The 10225-nt window shown below is 42.1% G+C and overlaps 1 protein-coding gene across 1 annotated transcript in view; it reads right to left on the bottom strand.

Annotated features, from left to right (window-relative positions):
• Positions 1-212: 212 nt before the first annotated feature.
• SPOCK1 (SPARC (osteonectin), cwcv and kazal like domains proteoglycan 1) overlaps positions 213-10225 on the bottom strand; it is a 272406-nt gene continuing 262393 nt past the window's right edge. The window contains exons 11-12 of the mRNA XM_039701668.1: positions 5768-5905; positions 213-4767 (exon numbers count right to left, since the gene is read on the bottom strand). Coding sequence (XP_039557602.1) covers positions 4577-4767; positions 5768-5905 — 329 coding nt within the window. The 3' untranslated portion in view covers positions 213-4576. The remainder of the gene's footprint in view (positions 4768-5767; positions 5906-10225) is intronic.

Here is a 10225-nt window from a genome sequence, read left to right as displayed (position 1 = left end):
ATTCTGTTTGGTTTCATTTCTGCTTCTGACATAGAGGTTTATGGAGACCTTGCATTAACTCCACAGATTACAACTGGCATTGAACAGAGGTGTAAGTTATGAAGCAAATATAAAGGAGCATCCATTTCCATGTATGATTAAATGCTGACTCAAGGTAGTGCAGTATTTTTGATCCCCTAAGTTTAATAAAATTCAGGACAGGCAATAAGGAGTCGCAGACAAATTAAAATTTATTGAGACAGACAAAAATGCAACTATTTCAGACTACAGTTAAGCATTTACAGTTAACCAAAGGTAGCAAAATGCTCACATTCCACTTAACTCCTTATGGAAAAAGCATTCAGAATTTACTATGCAGTTCTACTTACTATGATAGTCTACATCCATCTACAGTAGGGACATCGAACTGAAACACGTAATATTTGGATCTCTCCTTACAGATCTACACATTGAACAGTAACAGACATCAACAGCATTGAGAAAAGTATAAAAAGACCAAAACCCACCTACTGTAGAAAGGGCTTTTTGATGTGTAGTAACTGTACAAAGCAGTCTGTGGGTGAAGGATGGCACACAGGAGGGACTGCAGAGAAGCCAACAAATGCAGGAAGCGAATCTCGAGCGCCCTGGTCTGGGTCTGGTGGTGACCTTAGATCTACATCAGTTGCTGCTTGAGGGAGAAAAGGCTACAAAACTCCTAATATCAAAATATTCCCATGCCAGAAATGTACACTGAGACTAACAGACTAGGCTGGAGAGGCAAAGAGAAGCATTCACTAACAAACAGTGTTGTTTTAAATATAAACTTTACATCTTCAATATAAACTGTAGAATAAATATTAAATAAGCAGTTCAAATGATTAAAAATAATAGTACAGAATAGCTTAAAAAAAGGCAAAGAAAATAAAGAGGATTCTTTGTGTTCACAGCAAAGGCCAGTAATGACCCAAAAAACCCAGCTGTGCTGAAATCTGAACTCAACATTTTGATTTAACTACAGTAGTTAAAAGGAACATAAAGCAACGTCTAACAGTATCTCATAGACTGTAATATGAAAAGAAAATGAGATTAAAAATTGGTTTGTGTTTCTAAAAGAATGGGACAACTCTGATTCCATTTGGTGTCTCTAAAATAGTGGGACAACTCATATTCCATTTTTTACAATGAGAAAATGTTTGGAAGGTCAATGACTTGATTCAGATGGGAAGTAAGTCTTGCTTTGTAAAAAAAAAGGAAAGAGAAAAAGAAAGGAATTGAATTAAATTAAGTTGGAAGCAAATTAAATCCTTTACAAAGCATGAAGAATGGAAGGGGCTTGATCTGGAAGAGCACTGGTACTTGGCAGAATCACTGGTTTCTTTATCACTATTTCATCAACTAGAAGATTTTCTTAATGCATCTCCCCAAACTGGACACACACACACCCACATGCACACACACATTTGTGCATAAATGCATACATACAGTCACACAGACATGTACACGTGTACACATACAGGCTGCAGGTCCCCCACCACAGGGGGATGCCAGTGGATCACAAAAGGGCTCTGTTAAAAGCTTTGCAGGATTTGGGAACTTGCTCTCAAAGCAATCCAGAGTCTGAGCTGCCCTTCCCAGCACGTGTGCCCTGCTCCTGCCTGGCTGGACCCTGGGACTGGGCACGGCTGCCCTGCCCAGCTGCCCCAGCCCATAACATGGCAATTTCCCACGCTGGCTGGAGCCAGAAGAACCCTTGCACGAGTCAAAGAGGTGACTGAAGGGTCACCTGGAGAGGGGGGTGTGCCTGCATCCAGGCCAGCATGCCTACAACAGTCTGTGTGTGTCTGTGTGTGTTTCTGGGTGCAGGGCAATGTGCTACCAGGGGCCCCCCGAGCCAGCCAAGGCCCCTGACCCTTCACCAGGCTGTGCTGGGCATGGAGCTCTTTCACTGGGGCCACCCCATGTTTGAGCTGGTGTGTCTGGGAGACAGAAATTGGTTTACAGTTAGATATAAAGGTCTGATTTATAATTCCAACTCTGATTTGGAAGCATTGCATGTGGAAGATCACAGCCAGGAGACCACCAGTGGGTGGTGCTGCCACATCTGCACATGTAAACTCAGAGATCTTCACATTCACTTTCAAAGGCTTATTTGACAGCTTTAATTTAACCATCTTGCATGTTTGCACAGGACACAGCCCCCTGCATCCCCAGACCTTGTACTGCCTGCAAGGGCTCAGAGTGCCAGGCTTTGCCCTGGGGAGGTGCTGGGCAGGAGAAGGGATTTGCTCTGTGACCTTTGATGTAAGGCACAGCCCAGGATAAGCTGCTGTGGAGGGACACAGGACTGCCAAAACCCCCTAGCACTGTGTGGAGGATGAGTCCAGTCAGGAGGATAAGCATAATCTGCTGATTGTGGAGCTCAGATTTATGGCAGAATGAAATGGCAGCTCTGTGCCTCAGGCAGGTCTTGCACAGGACAGCAGAGCCAGACCCAGAGAGTGTGGGGTTAATTAAGAAAATACCAGAGGAAAACCAGACAGGATGTTTGAGAAGGAACCTACTGATGGTGTTCAATTGATTCTCAAAACATCATATTTAGGGAGACAGAAATGCTGGGTTATCTGTTCCTCCTGCAAGTTGGCAGGATTTCTGTGAAAGGCAAATAGAAAAACTGTGCATATATGTGTGTGTCTGTGTGTAGTGCAGCTCATGGAAAATGATTATAACATATATTTTTTTAACTCTATGGGAAAACCAAAGGGATTTATTTGAGGCAGGGCAGATTGCAGGCCTTTTGCAAATGACTGTGATGGCAGATTTTTGGGAGGATGCAGGGGCGTGAAACAACAAATTCCTCATGGTTTTACACATCCTTCTGCATTAATAATGATTATGCAGGCTTACTCTTTGTTCTCAGGTCATTAATCTGGATAAATAGGAAATAAAAGAGGAGAAAACAGGAGAGGCCCTGCAGCACATGGTACCTGAAAGGAATTCCACTTCTGATCACATCTGAAAGCACAGGTCCTACCCAGAGGGCTGCCAGGCAGGCACTGGCTTTGGAGAGGGCTGAGAGCCAACATCCCCGGGCCAATGTACCTAAAAACTGACTTCTGCCAATCTGTGTGGTATTTTCCAGCTTTCAACTGACTATGTAGACAACCATGTTGTGACTCAATGCTGTCTGCACCTCTATATCCACCATTAGCTCAGAAAAAAAAATTCTAATTAGTTTTTGTTGTAAAAACCGTATTTTTCATTCTGCAAAATAACTCACTGGGCAACCACAGACGCTGCTAAAATACTTACACCTGCATCCTAATGCAAGAGTGGGGTTAAGGTTCCTCTTACTGCTCCACAAAACAGCAAAAATAACAAAAGATCACCACAGCACATTACTGCATCCGAGAACTGCCATGGGAAAGGACACTGCAAATAATGGAATGTCAATATGCTCTGATACAAGAGCTTTGAATAGATGGGAGGTATTGAGGGAATCACAGATTGGATTTTAATTCTATTCTCTTTTAGGAGTGTGTACAAGTGTGCAGCACCACACTGAGCCAAGGGGTTATGCTTTTGAAATATCACCACCTAAAAGCTGCTTTTTTAAACAGGTATCTTTACATGAAATAAGGGACAGTTCCTTTTGAGGGTTGGTGTCTTGGGCAGCATTGTGGCTTTGGAAGGAGGGCTCAGGGGAGAGCAGACAGGTCCCAGGTGAGCTGGGAGCAGAGGCTGCCTGTGTGATGTTGTTAGGGACCCTTCTGGTGAAATGAGCTCAGACAGCAGCTGAGGAACAGCTCTGGGGGTGGTTATGATGCTACAAATTCACCAAATACTCTCCTCTTAAACACTCTGAAAGGCAGATGGACTCTGTCCCCTGCCTCCAGGGCTGGGTCCATGACAGCTGCAGCATCTCTTAAGATCAAGAAGGCCATGTTCCTTTATCAGAGTGTCAGTGAGCTGATTGTGCCCTGGTGGGAGCTTTGCCTTCAGTGTGAGCTGGACTAAGCCTGCTGGACTCATTCTCAGAGAATGGAAGGAAGGGAAAGTCCTGCCAGTGGGTTTTCTTCTGGATTAACCCCTGGTAATGGGCAGCCACTGTCCAAAGAGACTTACTCTTCACTGAGACATTATAAATATGGACTAGAAAATGAGGCACCTACTTTTCCTTCTTCATGAAAGAAAAACCTTTTTCTGATATGATCCAGGTAACAATTTATGACACAAATTCTCTGACATGAGAGGGGCTTCTAAGCCTTTGTATTGTTTTTTTTGAGCCCCTTCCAGGGTTCTTTCACAGGATGGATTTCATAAGTGGTGCAAGTGAGGATTAAGACACAAAATGGTTTTGAAACAAAACTCATTTCCCCTGTGGATAGAACAAAAATCCCCCAAACCAACTGAACAAAAGCTGTATTCCAAACAGTCCTTTGCTGGAAAAAAAAGTTGTCATCCAAATTAAATTGGCAATACAAAATTAAACTCAGTAGAGAGGGAATTTTTGTGCCAGGTACTCTCAGATACAATTGCAGAGATATGATGTGAGTTGCAATATTGTGCAAAACGTGAGTCCTCATCATGATGGGCACTACCATATATAACCAATTTCATCATCCTTATCATCATCTTCATCTTCATCATCTTCATTAGCTGCTCTTACGTGAATCTTCAGTTTCCCTTCTTTGTCTTTTTTTGTTGCTTCAGGTTCCTCTTCCAAATCATCCAACAATACAACAGATCCACCACTGCCAAAATCCCCTGAGGTTTCTTGCTCTTCTTCTGAAACAGGTGAGCAGGAAAGGTCATTTCCTCACAGAACAGCAAACTCCACATTAATCACTATCCTTGTCATGCAAGCCACTGTCATTTGCAATGCTATTTTTTAAATTAATTGGTTCAGCTATTCATGAAGCAACCTTAAAATTTCAATTTTCATTCTGAACTGGGATAAATACGTATCAATTGACTCTGAAAAGGTTTTTTTTTGCATAAAATGCCCCTTTATGCATTATCTTCCTCCTAGAGGCTTGATTGGAAAGTTCCGGATCACATGCATGCAGGCCAGAAAATCACTATTCCTTTGTAAATACTTTAATTCCATCACTGCTCTGTAAACCAGGCAAAAAAAAGTAAAAAATGGTTTTAAGTGTATAAACCTCACTCTGCAAATATAGTTATTGAGCCGAACATCTGTGATGTTATTCTGGGCATCCTGGACCTTCTAGGTCTTTGTTCCTTCTCAAAAAAAAAAAAAAAAAAAAAAAAGCTGCACTCAAAACCATTGCTGAGGTACTCTGGAGGACTGTAGGTGACATCTTCCTTGTCTGGGCACAACAGCTAATTGGTGATTTCACTTACCTACATAATATTGTTCTGTCAGCAATTGTATTGGGTTTGGTTGCTCATGTATACAATTTAACACATTTAGGCCTTCCCTTGTCTGGAAAGTTCCAGTAGATGTGCATTTCAGAGAATACAGAACAATATATTTAATAACAACACAGAGCAACCCCAGACCCTTAATTTTGATATCACTAACTGCAATTTCCAGGCTGGAAGCAAAAATACCTTAAGAGTGGCTATTGCTAACTTGTGCTGCACCCCTGCTGTCCAAAGGACCCATGAGGGCCCCATTTGTGTGTGAGCAGGAAAACAGAGGAGCACTTTGAACTGTGCTGCTCGTGTTTTCCCTTTTGTCATCATCCTCGTGGCACAGCAATGGCAGGGTTACAGCAGTGTTAATTCCCCCATTGTCTGAGGAAAGCAGATCATTACTCACCACAGCTGACTGTGCCTTGCTTTCTGGAGCCAGCTATCTCATTGCCATACTTATCAACACACCAGCACTGCCCCGTGCTGCCATGGCACTGCGTGGCTTTGTAATAACCTTCTTCATTGCACCGGGGGATGAAAGCACCTGAATAAAATATAAGGAGTGCTCAGTAATGCAATCCTCTGCAGGAGCAAACACACAGAGAGGGTATTATGAACTCAGCACTTATATACATGAAGATCTTGACAATGTTGGCAAGGAAATACATGTGATAATCTGGTGCCTGAAAGAGAGAAGGAATTATTTCTGGTGAGCTCTTTGCAGACACCCTGGTCCCAGTGTATAAATGTTTGTTCATATCCAGCACACGGAGGAGGGTGTCACACAGCTCTAGAGAGAGCTTCAGTCTGCCCCTGAATGATTGATATTCCCACAGAGCCTTTTCACATTTCACTCCTGGTTTTAAACTTTTCTTCCCAACTGGATTATTACCCCAACTTCATTAGTTCTGCACTTCCCTCCATTTGCACTCCTTCAGTGTTTATCACATGAGTCTTTCCACAACACTGTAATTATCCCTGGAAGGTATCTGCCATCTGCTTGCTATTCATACTAATCTCAGGCACATCCCCTGACTTACTGAGAGTTCCCATGTATAAAAGAAGAAATAATGCATGGGCTTTACAGACAGGGACAACAGGATCTCAACCAGTAAGTCTTTGGATTTGAAGCCCAAGTTTTGTCTCACAATAAAACCAATATATTTCAGCCTTATAGAGTGTGGTTCATTCTGGCTTCTGCAAAGAGGGAAACTCTCAGGAGAAACTTATGTTATTGTTCCCACCATTTTCAGCAGATACAGCAAATGTACTTCAGTATGAAAAACCCTCTTGTTCTTTGAGATGAGTTAGCTTTATTCCCACTGGAGGTCAGTACATTCATTTTTCCCTTCTTTGTCAATTGCTTCAATTTGAAACATGACATAAACACACCCTTGCCCCCAAATTTCTTGTCTCAAACGATTTTTGAGAAAGTGTTTTTCTCCTTTGTCAAAGATACCAGTGATTTACTGGTGGTTCAGTAAAGTTTTTTAACTAGTTCCATGTGTAGCATCTATTCAGACAGCACATGTGTCAAAGGGGCCACTTCCACTACATTTCTCATAGGAAAAGATGAATGAGAAGGTGCTGCCCAAATGACACCAGATTTCCTATATAAAACATAAATGTGGAAGTCAGTCTCATGCACACAGAGAGCTACACAAAGTGAATCTGAATATCCAAACTCATTGTTCTGCAGATCTTCTCTAAAGTTTGAGTGTTGCTAATACAGGTCTGGGAGATGAGAAGAGAAACCTTTGAACACCTGCAGAAATCTTTGTACATCAGATCAGTTTTGGAGACCACATCCATGAGTGAGAATATTTTAAATAATGTTAAAGCAAGGTCTTGTAGCAGGTTTGCTAACAGGTATCACCATTATGTTCATGTACAAATGTAAGCATGCTAGCAACTATCAAAGATTCATTTTCATTTTTTATAAGACAATAGTTTTAATAACAAAATATGTATTTGCCTTGGCAGGTTTTTGTAGGTTAATACCCAGTGTCCAAAATTCATCTCAATATCAATTAGGAAAGATTTTTTTTCATATTTATGCTCATGTCCTGCCTCTGATAAGCACTCCAGGTGTTTATCAAACCATACAGAACCTTGGGAAAAGTGGTCAGGTGCTGCCTTGGAGCTGGTGTAAATCAGCATAGCTGTACCCATGTCACTGGGGTACCCTTTTATGTCTGATCAACATCTGGCTCCAGGGAAGGATCAAAGGGGGAACCTCAGAGGCATTACAGGGTGAGCAGAGAAGAGCTTCTGCATTTTAAACTGATTTAAACTGCTTTCTCTTTTCCTAGGGCAATGCAACCTTTTCCTTCTTTGAAACAGGCCTTTTTGCATAGTTTCACTGTTTCTTGTAAGGTATGAAAATGTTCCACGCTGCCTATAAAAGCTTTAAAAGATTTAAAAATAAATTGTGTCCCAGGCTCAGTGCCAACGTAACTGTGTGTGGAATAGATTCACACTTTGGGTCACAGTGAAGAGTGGAAGGTGCTTTTCCTTCTGCGTGGGAAATTCGTGCTAATTTGTATGTAACACTGGAGCTTTAAATATTTATCTGTGCATACTAATGTCACAGTATTTGCCAACTATCAGAGGGAGGATACAGCATGTCCTCTGTGATGTGTCAGGTGCAGGTGATAATCTGGAGAGGATAGAGAGTGGCTGGGAACAAGTGTTGTACAACATGATGATTCTCCCTGTGAACTGTACACAAATCAGCCTGTTTTTGTCAGAAATGAGCTGGCTACAAGCTCTGCTATCCTGGAGCATGGCACCCAGACAGACCATTTGCTGGGTTTGGCATCAGGGAACATCTGGAGCTTCCCTCTCCAGAGGTTCCTGCACAAGCCTGGACTCACAAAATGTGAGTCACTCCCCACAAACTGCCTCAAGCCACTGAATCCTGCTTCCCATCTCCCTTTGCCCTGGAAAGGTTTTAGTTATTCCACACAAACTTGAACAGCACTGTTGCACCTGTGTCCTCTCTATGGACCCAGACCTATACTTTTTTTTGGTTTGCATCATTTCCTTATCTATATAACACTCCCCTTCCTTAGAGAACAGGAGGAGAATAATTATATGCTAAAGATAGAGGTAAAAGCCTGTCAGAATTAAGTACTAGCCAGCACACAGCTCCTGGTATTAGCTATTATATTAGCTGAATCCACAGGGTTGATATAGGAGGAAACAGTGATGGGAGCAGAAATTTATTACTTTAGTGGAGTGGGAGAGGCATTATCAGGCTGCACAGTTGTGTGCTCTAAAAGTACAGTCTCTGCAGTTAATTGTACTCCAGATAAATCTGGTAGGAAAAGATGAATAGTGCTGTTTACTTTTTAATTCAGTCTCCTGGGATGCTAGACTTCATTTGAAAGCCTCCAAATTCAACATATCTAATGGCAATGGCTTTGAAGTACTTTGTTGCAACTGTCATGTGTTTTGAAAAATATATAGAGAAGGAAATATCAAAAGTCATCATTTTTATCAATGGATGCAAGTTAACAAAAACATTCTTCATGCTAGTGCCAAGACTGTAAGTGCTGTGCTCTCTCTGTCAGGGTCAGAGGAGGAAAGAGAATAATTAAATATTACTTTCCCTGAAAATACTAATCTCTCTTTTCCAACTTTACCATTGCTACAAGTCACGTGTATGTTTGAGCTTCCATTTGAATGATTTTTCAGACAGTGAAAAGACAATGTTTTCTGCTGTATAAATAGCTCTGATAGCAAATTAAAATCTCCATGACAGGTGTCATTATGCAGGAAGACTTTCAGGGTAGGTGAAGCAAAGAGTTCCTCTTTATATTATAATTTTCTAGCTTGTGGAACAACCTGTGCCTGACACCTTGATTTGTTGAGCTTCACCTCTTTCATTCTTCTTCTATTTTTTTTTTATTAATACAGTTGACTAGAAGTTATTTGTGCTAAGGGACCATTCTTACTGCTTTTACTTTGTCATTTTACTCCTGCTATTGTGATCAGATCCCAGTGACATGTGCTACAACCACCTGCATGTTGAACTACCTGCAACCCAGGCATCATTCTTCCCACACACCAGAATAAACTACTTAGGTTTCAACCTAGATGACATTTATTGCACGTAGAAAATAACACCAAAGCATAAAATAAATATGGGATAGTCAAAGCTATCTTTTAAGAACTGGGCTTCTTATTCTTTCAGGTGACTTTGAAAATCATGACACCCATGAGACAGAGAACATTGTGACTTCCTCTGTCACAACATTCCCTTGAACACAAATGCAGAATATTTACTGAATGGAGCACACAAATCCCAGGTGATCAATCCTCCCTTTGCTCCCACAGCTGTGAACAGCAGGAGCTGTAACTCTGAAACATCCTAATCTTCATGTGAACTTGCTATGAAAGGATGATGGATCTAAACCACAGTAGTTTAGGAATGTTTATTCTTAATTTAAACCAATCAATCCAGGTTGGGATTGTTCACAAGGCACGTGAACCTTGAGTCCAAACGGCAGTGGCACCTGGGAGTGGCAGGATCTGGCAGAGCTGAGCTGTTTGCAGGGTGTGCTGTTGAGGATGCAGGAGCTGCAGGCTCTGAGCAGCCCTGCAGCAGAGCTGTGCACACCCTGTGCTGCAGCTGGGGATGCTGTGGGAGCCTGACATGTTCTCCATGGTGGGGCTGAGCTCAGCCTCTCTGCTCAAGGGGGAAGTGCAGGGCTTGCATCTGTCCTGCTGCACCTCAGGGGCCGGGCTCTGTGTGCACAAAGGTGCTGGGACACAAGTTTTGGTAAAACACCAGCACACAGACTCCAGGCCATGTACCACTGGCTGATTTTAGGGTAGGGAATTAGTCACTTGAATTTTT

Source organism: Passer montanus, unplaced genomic scaffold (genome assembly GCF_014805655.1).
Source record: "Passer montanus isolate IOZ18808 unplaced genomic scaffold, ASM1480565v1 scaffold15, whole genome shotgun sequence".
NCBI classification, from domain to species: Eukaryota; Metazoa; Chordata; class Aves; order Passeriformes; family Passeridae; genus Passer; species Passer montanus.
The sequence above is the reverse complement of the archived record's forward strand: the minus strand, read 5'-3'. Positions and strand labels throughout refer to the sequence as shown.